The following is a 13415-nucleotide window of genomic DNA, read 5'->3' on the forward strand; positions in this document are numbered from 1 at the left end:
CTTAAGCCATTTTAATAATGGATATAGTTATCTTACATATTTGGGACAGTTTGAAAATTTTTGAAATGAGAAAAATATTTTTTTATTTTTTAATTAATCAAAACGTTTTTGTGTGGTTTTCCTCTTGTTCTTTATTACGTATTTGATAAAGATATTATAAATTATTGTTTTAAATACAATACTCTGTATTATGTTGTATTTGTTTATTTATATTTTGTATTATAATTAAATTGTTAAATTTATTTTACTGTTGGTACAAAAGGTAGTTTTCTAAATAAAAGAAATCGGGAAGATTTATCTTTAAAATTGTAACTGTGATGTTTGTGTGTATATTCTTTTATGTTATTTATTTACAGTTAGGTTTGAAGTTATAAGATAATATATAATAATTTAAGGAATATCGTATAATAACAATCAAATCGCTACAAATGTCGTAGGCAGAAACAGCTAAGCCATAGAATGCTACGAAGCGCTACGATCGATACAGCAAGTATTTTTATATTTAAAAAGAAGTAAAATAATCAATGAAAATTAAAACAAAAATAAAATAAATAAAATCAACCATGAAGGTTGTATAAAAAAACTAAAAATGTTTTTTGTTTTTTTTTTTAAATCGTCTTGATTTATGTTATTGTATTAAGTTAATTTGATGAATTGTAAAAATGGTATTTAATTTTTATTTTTAAATAAGCTATTGTCAAATTTTATTTGTTTGTATTTATCGATTTCTTACTTGTAGTTTTTTTATTTAACGAGGCACTAAAAATGTAATCCTAAAAACTGAATGTAAATTATTTAATAATTTAATAAAAACATAGAGTAAACACTCACTGTAAAGGAACACTTTTAAATATTTAAACACTACATCTAATAATAACACTGGAATCCGCATACAACGTTTCGCACGTCACAAGAAAATCAATACGTTTGAACATCACGCTTCGTGTGGACACTGCTTTACTTTAACTTTTTTAACAACACTGGCCGAATATATTTTCATTACCGCGTTATTTTGACCCTTTTTTTATTTTCGAAATTTAAAAATATTACATAATTGTGTGTGAATTGTAAAATGTTTTGCGTTAGTACGCTCGCTCTGACCGTCGGGCGCGTTCGTGTGTTTCCGACTGGGGGTGGAGTGAGTCATTAGCCTCTGAGGGGTGGTTTTGCGTTTCGTTTCACACGATTTATATTTAGGTTTTCTAATGTAACTTGTATTGTATTAAGTCGAGTCATAATTAATGAATAATAATATATGATACGATAAGACTAGAAATAAATTTCGTTAAAAGTTTAATTATTACAATAAAAAAATTCTCAACGAAAACATTTGTAATAGTCTTAAAATAAATGGTAGCTTTGACTATACTTTTGATTTACGAGTACTATTTATCTATATTATCTTTGTAGCTGTGGTTTAGGTATTATCTTTAGCTACCGAAACTATTTTAAGACAGTTAGATAATTTTATTATACATATACAGTGTCATATTCAAAAGTGTCCCATTAGGATGAGAACACTTTACTGAGGATCCGGGAACAAACAATAGAAGCAAAAGCGCCTAGACCATGACAAACATCTGTATGACCTGTACAAATATTTGCTATCTACGGGAATCGAAACCACGAGCGCTAGCGCAACAGTCATTTGCTGTGAACACTGCGCCAACACGGTATCATACTTTTACGTAAGATTATTTTAATGTGAATAGTATAGCAATGACTTGAAAATCAAAATATTCTTTATTGAAGAATTCAAAAACATCATTGAAACATCATCATACAAATTATATTTATAAACCACTTTGGCCTATCGCAGTCCACTACTGGACATAGGCCCCCCGAAGTTCGCACCAAACTTCCCGGTTTTTCGCAATCCTCATTCAGCCAGCTTTGTCGCACCGAAGACGCTGCTGCCCGTTTTCAAGCTATGTTTGTATTTGAAAGCCAGCAGTTGGATGGTTATCCCACCATCGGTCCTCTTTAACAATTCCAAGGTGGAACTATGTTAATCCCTAGTCACTTCTTACGACATCCATGGGAAGAGAGGAGGTGGCTATATTATTTACTGCCGTAACAATAGAGGAAAATTATATATAGATGCATATTTAAATATATATATTTCCATACATACATATCGAAGATAATTTATTTTTAACATTTTTAATAAACGTTCTTACAATAATCTACATAATAATACCAAATCAAAAATATTTTTGACCATAAACAGTTTTCGATATTACAATAGATAAAATAACGTGTTTTTGATTAACAATAAATAAACATTGCTCTTGAAAATTAGTTTAAAATAAAATTATTCCGTCAATACATATTATAATATTCATTAAAAGTAATTTGTGATTCAAATTAATCAAAGTTTTTATTCAAAGTATAATATATTATTGTTTTATTTAACAGTGTGACATTTGACATCGGGTGCTGTAAACATTTTTAAATATTATTACTAGCAAACATTATTCTGTCATACAGATAGGGACAAAATTATCACCTAGATACATAAAAAATAGCTTATGACTTTATGACCAGCCTTACCAAATATACACAAATAATTGATAAAAATCGGTCAAGTCGTTTTGGAGGAGTTCGATAACAAACGCAATGAAAGGAGGTTTTATATATTACATTACAAAGAAAAAACTCTTTTAATTAGCATCAAATTAAATCAAAAATCGTTTGTTGAATTAGTACAGCAGAAAAAAATCTTTCTTAACATCGTTCGCTTCAGCCTGTAATATCTCACTACCGGCCATAGGCCTCTTTCCCCATGTAGGAGAAAGATCTTCAGAGACATCTGTATCTGTCCAATAATACTGTTCTCAAAGAGTATTGTGTCCTTGTGGTGAGTAAACTAGCCAGAGAGTAGCTAGAGTAGCCAGCGCTCCTGAGAATGCACTATAATGTTAACCAAAAATTGTCGATAAATTTTTGCTGTCTCATTCTGACTGTTCCCCCTTACCAAAACATTCCTTTCAGTTCGTGTTTTGTGTTCATACCTTTTGTTCACAGCGCGCGTTCATTGCAATACGTTTGTGGTGACATCGTTGCTTTAATAATTGTGTCATCAAACTAAAAAAAAATCAACTTCGATTTACATTAACAAACAATAGATACTAAGCGCTCATTACTTAAAAGGATCACATAACAAACACCACCTTTCTGTTAAAAAAAATAATCATCAATATGAAACTTTTTAGATAGGTATCGTCATAGGAAGCTGTTGGAGATTTTAAAACCGTGACTTGTATGTAAAACGGGATATTTCCATGGTCAGGGTCATTTGTAACCAATGTATATCTACTGTGGCATCGTAGCTCTCGAAAGATGGGTCTATTTCTACGCTTGTTTTTACGTGAAACCAAGTTTTCTTAGCGGTGCGCGGTTGTCACTAGTGATGTTTCGTAAAAATTGACACTGCAAATTTGAAAAACATAATCTACTTACTTTTAAAATGATGCAAGGAATTTCGGAAATAAAATTTGATAATTGTGTAGGGTTTTTACCTATAAATTTTTAATTTATTCGTTATAAATATAAATCATAGCTGGTATAATAGTCACTAAGACAATGGAGTTAAGATTCTATTACGTTTATATTTTAAAAAAAATGTTTATAGCGTCTGATTATTATTCAAATAAGAAAAAAAGGAATAACAATAATACATTGTACATCAGTACGCAGAATTTTATTTTATACCATCGTCATCATTTAGGTAAGACGTGCTATTCTATTTTTATATAAATACATTATATAATTAAATTAAAAAATATGTTCAGTTCAGCCATTAACATCGCACTGCTGGGCACAGGCCTGTTTCTCCATGTGGAAGAAAGGTTAGACGCGCGGGTTGGCGGATATGTTCTCTACAATGAGTAACGATCGCTATCAGGAATTTATGATAACAACCGGGACCGACGGGCTTAACGTGCTCTCCGAGACACGGTGGGGAGACCCACAAGGACTGCACAAACACCCAGACCACGGCAAACACCTGTATGGCCAATACAAATGTTTGTCATGTGCGGGGATTGAACCCGCAACCGCCAGCACAACAGGTACAATCCATGGCTGTGACCGTTGCGCCAACGGTCACAGCCATGGATGACTAGACGTATATAAAAAAGTTTTAATAATAATATGTTTAAAACATTACACCCACGCACATAAGGTGGTATAAATCCATTAAAATAGCGATACATCATAAAAATATGCACCTATTGTTTCTAGCTCTACAAAATGTCTTACAATCGCTTCATACTCGTGTCGGAAGAAAGGCACGCGATCCTGGGCGAACGCTACAGGAACTTTATCAGTAAAGCTGACGACATGAACGAGAAACCGATCACGATGTTCGATCCTCTCAGCAAGAAGCAGCTGGAAGAGCTGGAACTGATCCGAGAAGTCAGCAGGGATCTAGCGAAGAAGAAGGATGAAGATCTGCAGAAGGCTGCTGTGAGTAGTTTAGCAGTACTATTGAGGTAGGATACAGAAGGATATTTTCTGCTCAAAATCTAAAAGAGTCCGTCGCGTTTTGTGTCCCTGTGGTGAGTCCCAGTCACCCCCAGACCTCCTGGAAAGGTAAACAGTTACCAAGTGGTGGATTATACGCTACTTTGGCGATCTAGTTGCATAAAAATCAATGGTGTAGTATGTAGTATACATTTAACGGAATGCTGTACAATGTATCGAAAAGTTTCGGATTGTTCTTAGTTCAATTGCATTTTTATACATCTACAGTACAACAAATTAATGAATATGAAGATAGTTACTTTTATTGTAAAACTAGCTGTACCCGCGACTTTGCCCGCGTGGAATTTAACAAAAAAATTATTGTTCAATTCGCAGAGTTATAAAATAAATAAATTTCTAAAATAAAAGTAACTTAGGTACTCCTTATTACATTAGCTATCTGCCAGTGAAAGTCCCGTCAAAATCGGTCCAGTCGTTTCAGAGATTAGCCGGAACAAAAAGACATACAGACAGACAAAAATTGAAAAAAAATTATTATTTTGTGTATGTACCTTGTATACATCCATATGCATTTAGTATAAAGCGGTTATTTTAATGTTACAAACAGACACTCCAATTTTATTTATTTGTATAGATGTTATAGATAACTAGTTGCACATCGCAGTTTGATAGGTGTAATTTTCGATCCCATGGGATGTTTATTAGTGATTATGTCAGGAGAAAAGGTGTTCATTTTGGATCTCCAGCTGTCTAAGCACCAAATCATGATAATTAGTTGTTTTTACGTGAAAAAGTAACAAACTTCCATCCTTATAAACTTTTCTATTTATTATATTAGTAGGAGTATGATTACAACAGACCTTAAAATAAAATAATTAATTGTATTTGCTCGCAAACAAAAAAAACCGACTTCAATTACAACGACAAGTAATACAGGAATAGACGAAAAAACAGTCAGGTAAATACGCTTTATCAAGGATTACTCAAAAAATAATCATCAAATGTTGATCATTTTACGATTTAAATAACAATCATCAAAATCGCTAGACTCATTAAAAAGTTATGCGTTATAATACAACGTAAGTTGACAAAAACATAGTCTAGTAAATACGCATTATTAGATTAAATTTAAATTGGACCACATGACACGCACTACCTTCGATTAAAGAAAATCGCATATAAATGAGCTATAATGAGGTTAAGATTCTGACCATCTAACCCTTTGTGACCCTTGGACTACGAATAATTAGTTAATACTTAGTTAGTATAAAGGCGCATAATTAATAAATTTACATATCCACCTATAATGCAGTTAATTTCAAGGAACATTCTTTAAAAAATAACAATTTAGTCGTACTGAGTTAAGCAAATACAAGTTTAGCATGCTCGGCGATGACGAGTCCTGGAAGGCGATGGTCTCCTTCTGCGAGACAGTAATGTCACAGAAGGAGAACGATGAGCGGATGAGAGAGCGGGCCGCCGACGCCTTATGCGTATGTGTACGATGTGACACGATATTATTCTTTTTATTTGACCGATATATGACCTGCCACAACTACAGACCACTTTATAGACACCATGATGTTCAAACGGAAAATAATCCTTTGGTGAAAGTAGGGTGCTGAAGAGGAGTAAACACGGTTTCAATTGAATATTTTTCAAGTCGTCTACTGATCCTGTCTGTTACCCCTCTTACATACGGCAAATACGCAGTCTGAGTCAGACTTCTGACGTTCTACACTTGGCTTCTTTTGTATTTTCTCTGTTTTTAGTTTTTATTTTAGTGACGTTGATGTTGTGACCATGTGTTTTTAATACTTTCTACACATGTATTAATTGCTCATGTATGTATTAACTGACCGTGTCGGCGCTCTAGCCAATTAAGCTATGGCACTATGTACCCGCTAGATCGAAATCTTGATATGATGATTTTATATTCGGTTCTAAGCTTGTCTAATAATATAAACTCTCCCTTTGTAAACTTGTACTATATTTTCTCCTTTTTGGATTTAGCCATCTCAATTTGTTTCCTAACTACATAAACTTCCGAAATTAAAAAAAAAAAACTTCAGATTGTTTTAAGCGTTTAATTATCTCTGTTTTAAGGCATTTTCACAATTTGGATTACCTTTGTTTTTGAGTTATTATTATATTTTTTAGCGTCAAGCCGCAGAGGCTGAAGCAAAAGCCGCTGCAGAAGCTGCCAGCGAAAAAGCTGCTAAAGATGCCAAAGAAAATGCCAGTGAGGACGCCGGTGAGAAAGTTAATGGCACGGAAGAAGTTCCTGTCACAGCCTAAACATCACTTTATTTTATTGTATTAATAAAATAAATTTTATTTATGTATTGAATTATTTTTTAATAATAAATTATATTTATACATATATTTCACAATTAAATTTCTTTTTAAATATGTCATATGTTTTTACTTTGAAATTAGTGTCGTAAGTAGTTATATACGTTGATCTGGTCTCATGATATTTTGAACCTCTATGAACCAGGGTTAATATCCAAATCTTTTCCCTTACTTACACTATCAAATGAGAATAATAAATTATTATTTATTAAAAAAAATAAATTATTATTATTTTATTTATCTAAAAGAGACGACATACAGATAGAAAACAGAATAATTGTGTTTGCAGGCAAACGAAGAAAAACCGTTTCAATTATATCGACAAGTAATACAATGTAGGTAGACGAAAAAAGTCGCTGATAGATAGACTAGCTGACCCCGCAAAAAAGTCGCTGGTTCGCTCTAGACTTCAAAGTCTCGAACATCGGCGCAAGGTTGCCTGTTTGTCGGTATTTTACAGGTTATATTTCGGAGAGTGTGCTCTAGAACTATACAATTTGGTTCCCCCATCACCTTTCTACCACCGAACCGCAAGGCATCGCATGAATCTGCACCGCTATGTGGTTGAAATCCCACGATCTCGCACTAAACGATTTGCTTCCTCGTTCCTAATACGCACCGCAAAAATTTGGAATGCCCTTCCGGCTTCCGTTTTTCCAACGAACTATAACTTGGGTATCTTTAAATCAAGAGTGAATAGGCATCTTCTAGGCAAGCGCGCACCACCTTAGGCTGCATCTTCACTTGACTTCAGGTGAGATCGCAGTCAAGCGCTAGTCTATATATTTAAAAAAAAAAAAAAAAAAAAAAAAAAAAGAAAAAATTGTCGAGTAAATACGCGTTGTCAAAGATTACTCCAAAAGTTGTAATCAGATCTCGATGAAATTTAAATTGTGACCACATGACAAACATCAGCTTTCGATTAAATAAAAAATTATTAAAATCGGTACACCCTGTAAAAAGTTATTGCGGATTTTCAAGAGTTTCCCTCGATTTCTCTGGGATTCCATCATCAGATCCTGGTTTCCTTATTATGATGCCAAACTAGGGATATCTCCTTTCTAACAAAAAAAGAATTATCAAATCGATACATCCAGTAGAAAGTTATGCGGTATAATACAACGTAGGTCGACGAAAAAAGCGTCAAGTAAAAACGCATTATTAGATATAGCTCGAAAAGTAGTTGTTACATCTCAAATAAATTTAAATGGGACCAATTGGCACACACCACCTTTCGATTAAAAGAAAATTTGTCGAAATCGCTCTACCCAGTCAAAAGTTCTGATGTAACATACATAAAAATAAAAACAGTCGAATTGAGAACCTCCTCCTTTTTTGGAAGTCGGTTAAAAATTGCAGTATATAAAGAAACCATTAAAAATAATGTGTACATTAAAGTAACACCCCACTACGGGGCATAGGCCTCTTCCTCCATGTAGGAAAAGGATTGGAGCTAAATCCACCACACTTCTTCACTGCGGGCTTGAGGATATTTACTAGTCTATGAGTAATGATCGGTATCAGATATTTATGATAACAACCGGTTGTTATGGACCGTCGGCTTAACGTGCTCTACGATGCACAGTGGGGAGATCCACACGGATAGACATCCAAACCGGAATGAAATATTTGTACAAATATCAATACCGAGCCGGAATCGAACCGGCAAACCGTCGGTGTTTTAAGCGATTACGTACCACTACACCAGAGCGGTTTTCTACTCTTCATATAATTATACCTATATATAGTTAATTACAAGTATACTAATTGTATATATCTATTTTTGTTATTTATTATCTATTAATAATTACAAATTAAAAATTAATGTTCCTTCTCTCTTTCTCTTTTTCTCTGTAATCGTGCTACAGTGGTCGTGGCTGAGGGTCATGATTATTAATTATTTAATAACCATGTTATAATAAAAACATTTAAATCAGACAAAGACCATACAAAGTGTTATGAATAAAATTATAACTTAACCAACAAATGTAAGACAATAAACAAAGTCTGAGCAACCCGCACTGAGGCACTGAACAAAGGCAAAGACAAGAAGATTATTCAAAATTAGTAAAAAAAAAACAATATTCAATAAGAAACACAAATATCAATGAGACGATTGAGTTTATGGAATTTTGACAATTGGTTATGTCAGGCTTCAAATCAGTCACAAAACACCACACTCAGTGATCTGCAGTCTATTTCTTTTCTTACGCAATAAATTAGCTATTATTGCATTAAACCTACGTTCAGCAAAATTTTATATAAGGTAATATTTCCCACAATCCAGGGAAGAGAGCTCATGATGATTTTTGGAGTTAAAACTTTTGGTATCCATTTCTGAATTTTACACTCAATTCGTCATTACTTATGAATTCTATGAGTTCTGCTAAATTTTATGATTTTGCTGTATCTGCATTTGCGAAAGGGTATAAAACGCAGCTTGGTGTATTCATATTTATAATATTACTGAATCGCTTTGTAAAATCAGCGTGTAGAATGTCCAGATGGCTGTTAGTAGGTAAATCTTCCTGTTTTACCGATAATGCAGATAATGCTTTATTGCTTGCTCATTAAAATTTGATTACTGCTTTTTGGGAAATCTTGGATAACGCGTATTTTTTAGATTTAGAATCTTGATTTGACCTATATACCTAATTATGTAAAAATATACTCCATTTAAAATTGAACGTTTCCAGCTCCAAACAAAATCTAATTTGTTGTATGTTGGTTTCAATAACAGGATTAGTCAAAGCTGCGCCCACCTGATTGTTATAGTAGAAGATCCGAACCTAAGTCGATCTTCACCGAGCTGATAATAGAATGAAACATACTTTATATAATAAATTTAGTACATTAGATTATATTAAAAATGGGTTGCCTAAAAAAAATCCTGGACTGATTATTTTTAATTATTTAATTTATACATATATATATTTAATTGAAAATTGCAACATCAAGATAAGAAAGTTTAAGATATAAGGAAGTTTTTTTACTCCCCCGGACAACTATTATCGTGTAAGCCCTGTGGTTACGGAGATATCGTGGTTAGTTTTGAGGTTAAATTTTTAAATCGGTCACTAATTTAGGGGTTAGAGGGGTGAGGGGGTGAATGGGGGGGATACCTCCCGGACACCTATTATCGTGTAAACCCTGTGGTTACGGAGATGTCGTGGTTAAAGTTTTGTGGTTACATTACCTTAGATTTGAAGAAAAAAAAAATAGCCCTAACCTATCTAACTTCAAAATTACACCGTTTATCGACATAATTTAGTTAAAAAAAATTTTGTTACAAAAAAAATTAACCTACCACCTTTGAGGTTAGAATAACGCTTGGCTCCGGCGCTGCGGGAAGTGCAGCCCTTCCGCCCTTGCGTGCGAAAGCACGCTCCGTTCCGCAGCGGGGGCTGGTCGCCAAGACCACGTGGACAGTGAGGTGCTCCGATTCGGTTTTGGGTATTTTTCGAATTTCTATACCTATATTTTAGCACGCAATGTTACTAATTTTATTAGAATCATATGTCTGACGCGTTATTTTGTTTAAAAGTGTCTACTTGTCAGTCGTTAAAGGTCAATTCGTATCGTATGTTGATATTGCAGTAGAGATCGTTTTTACGTACATTTGTTCGAAAATAACGTGTGAAAGTCGTGGAACGGAGCATGAGCGCACTTCCCGCAGCACTGGAGTTAAGGTAGAGCAAAGAGTAAAATAACTTGCTTAAACAAAGGTAGAGTCAGAAATAACAAAAATTTAACCTCCCATAGAGGCCGTTTATGTACATTATAGCCGTTTTTTTCTATAGTTATTATTTTTATTATATTTACACTTATTTGCTAACTACAATATATATACACTTAATTTCTAGCTACAATATAATATGTACACTTATTTGCTACTTACAATGTACATTTAACCTATGTTATTGTCAGTAGGCACGTTTTTTGTGTACTTGGAAAATCTTTTTATCCATTTTTCTCTTTTTTTTTTAAATTAATGTATAACTAATCCTATCTTATTAAGTATCTACATATATAAAGCCTTATCATTACAAATACATTATCCTATACCTATGCTATTACATTTATTGTTTATATTACATACAATACAATTTGATCTACGCACAATTTATACTTACAATATTATGATATCTTCACGCCCCTACAGTTTTCAATATTTCGAGCACACTCAATGACGGCGGAATCTGTACGGTGAATGGCCATCTTGAAGCTTTGCTCGAGGATTTTCTTGTCCGTCGTCTCTGCTGCCCTCGCCACAAAGCGACCAATTGTGTCGTCACGGTCGTCGGTGTAATACACATAGGTGTTGGTGTGTCTAGTCACCGCAACTACAGCGTGCGAAACACTGTCATGGATCTTGAGTCTCCTTGTATTTGCCTGGAGGACGATAACGTCCTCATAGGTCTGGCCCTGTGCCTCATGGATGGTTAAGACTTGAAAGCTGATGCTTAGATCTGATTACAACTTTTGGAGTAATCTTTGATAACGCGTATTTACTTGACTATTTTTTCGTCTATCAACGTTGTATTACTTGTCGATGTAATTAGTGACGTCGGTGTTTTTTTCCTTTGCGAGCAATCACAATTATTCTACGCCCTGTCCTATATACAAAGGTTGTCTGGAAGAAATCGCTGTAAGCGATAAGACCGCCTATGTACATCTTTCTTTGTGTCTATCACTTTTTGTAATTGTTATTATTATTACCTATTAATGGGGATGACTCGGAGGTATTCTAATTCTATTACTTTTGACTATTACTCGTACCTAGTAAGGTACTATTTTAATAGTCAAGAGGCGTGTGTGCGTCTAACGCCGAGTTGCACGAAAAGAAATTAAAATTTAAGTAGTGATTAAACTAATTTAATCGCAAGAATTGTATGAAATTCTTGTGATTAAATTAGTTTAATCGCTACTTAAATTTTAATTTTGTTTCGTGCAACTCGGCGTAAGTGACAGAGATGACTTCCTATTATCTTAATTAAAATAAATTAACAATAACAATGCTTGGTAAAAGATAATATGGTAAACAATGCTTGTTATAGGTAACAGTCGACTGTTATAGCAATTTTTTTTTTAATCATAAAATTATACCCAGACTCAGGCGGGAATCGAACCCACAATCCGTGGAGCAAGCAGAAACCAGTACCTCTACAAACTGTGCCATAAGACAGCATACATACATTCAAATAAATAAAAATACACTGGGTATTGAAGTAGGATCTGCAGTTAGGCTCTAGATTACAGGCCGTCGATTTATGGGCTTTTGGGGGGAGACGGGAGGTGCGGGATAACTATTTATTATAATATTTAAGTTTTATGAAATATTATTTGCCTGTCATTAAACATTACACAAAACCTATTAGAATTGAAAATTCAATTAGTAAGCTTGTATCTCAAAATAATGTACAGTAATTAAATTATGTGCACAGAACTAGATATTATTTTAAATCTACTATGAGAATGAAATAAAACGATATGTTATTGTTAGCATAAAAAAGTATAATTATCCATTAATAATACATGATAGAACATTTCTAGGCCTAAAACTAAGAATTGTCTGTCATGACATCTTCATCATCATCTTCTGGCTCAGCAAGGTCCGGGTGACACACCCTTATGTGTAAATTCAGATTAATTTTCACAATAAAGCTTTTGCCACACGTCGAACATTTGTGTGGACGTTTGACGTCATCATCGATCGTCGAAGGATGGGCTCTAGCAATGTGAGTACGTAATAAGGATGAGTGCAGTGTTCTCTCACACTGCGTGCATTTTACATGACAGTCAATAGGTTGACCTTCGTGAGTCTGACGATGCTTCTCCATTGTAATTCTAGATACGAACAACTTTTGACAGAAATCACATTTGAAATTTTTTACTTTAGTATGTTTTTTCATATGAATTTTGAGGCAATTCTTGGTGGGGAACATCTCATCGCATTTCGAACACTTAAACTTTTTTATATCGTTGTGTAATTGCATATGAAGTTTCAAATACGCTTGGCCAGTGAAATTTTTATTGCATATCTCGCAGTTTATCGTACTCGTCGCGGAGTGGGACTGCATGTGAGATTTGAGAAACTGAGCTGCCACAAAACTACGGTCGCATACCTGACATATGTACTTTTTGGAGGCGTTACCTTCGTGCTTGCTGCGGTGGATGTCGAGATGGTACTGCGAGTTAACTTTCACATCGCACTGGTCACATTTAAACTTACGACGCTTCTTCGGGCCCTCCTTTACGACCGGGGGCTCGGGTTCGATCGTCGGCGTATCTTTATCGTTCCCGTGAAATTTTTTATGCAACATCAAATACTCCATGCCCTCGAACGCTAAATCACAGACATCACAGCGATACCTCCCCTCGTTCTGTTGCTTTATCTCGTAAGGCATGTTATTGTCTTGTCCGTTGTACGCCTCTGCCATTTTCTCGCGCTTCACAGATGATCTATTATCGTTCTGTACCTGTTTCTCGCTGCCGGCCGGTTCCATCATACTTTTCATCCAATGATCATTAATCCCCGCGCCAGACTTTGTCTCCATTTGCAGTGACGCTAT

The 13415-nt window shown here is 34.3% G+C and overlaps 2 protein-coding genes across 2 annotated transcripts; one reads left to right on the plus strand and one right to left on the minus strand.

The window, feature by feature from the left end:
* The first annotated feature begins 3691 nt into the window (after positions 1-3691).
* LOC123668280 lies at positions 3692-6849 on the plus strand. The gene is made up of 3 exons (XM_045602043.1): positions 3692-3730; positions 4246-4470; positions 6649-6849. Exons 2-3 carry the CDS (start codon positions 4255-4257, stop codon positions 6784-6786), a joined length of 354 nt encoding a protein of 117 aa, XP_045457999.1. The 5' UTR covers positions 3692-3730; positions 4246-4254; the 3' UTR covers positions 6787-6849.
* Positions 6850-12336: 5487 nt separating this feature from the next.
* Positions 12337-13415, minus strand: LOC123668241 (zinc finger protein 525-like). The gene has a single exon (XM_045602015.1). The coding sequence runs from the start codon at positions 13398-13400 to the stop codon at positions 12405-12407; it is 996 nt and encodes a 331-aa protein (XP_045457971.1). The 5' UTR covers positions 13401-13415; the 3' UTR covers positions 12337-12404.

This window comes from Melitaea cinxia, chromosome 30 (genome assembly GCF_905220565.1).
Source record: "Melitaea cinxia chromosome 30, ilMelCinx1.1, whole genome shotgun sequence".
NCBI lineage: Eukaryota > Metazoa > Arthropoda > Insecta > Lepidoptera > Nymphalidae > Melitaea > Melitaea cinxia.

What these genes read in the sequence shown, in the direction of transcription:
- LOC123668280 (XM_045602043.1), top strand. Translation starts at nt 4,255, where the DNA reads ATGTCTTACAATCGCTTCATACTCGTGTCGGAAGAAAGGCACGCGATC. An exon ending in AAGATCTGCAGAAGGCTGCT is followed by an intron (nt 4,471 to 6,648) that starts GTGAGTAGTTTA and finishes TATATTTTTTAG; the next exon opens with CGTCAAGCCGCAGAGGCTGA.
- LOC123668241 (XM_045602015.1), bottom strand. Translation starts at nt 13,400, where the DNA reads ATGGAGACAAAGTCTGGCGCGGGGATTAATGATCATTGGATGAAAAGT.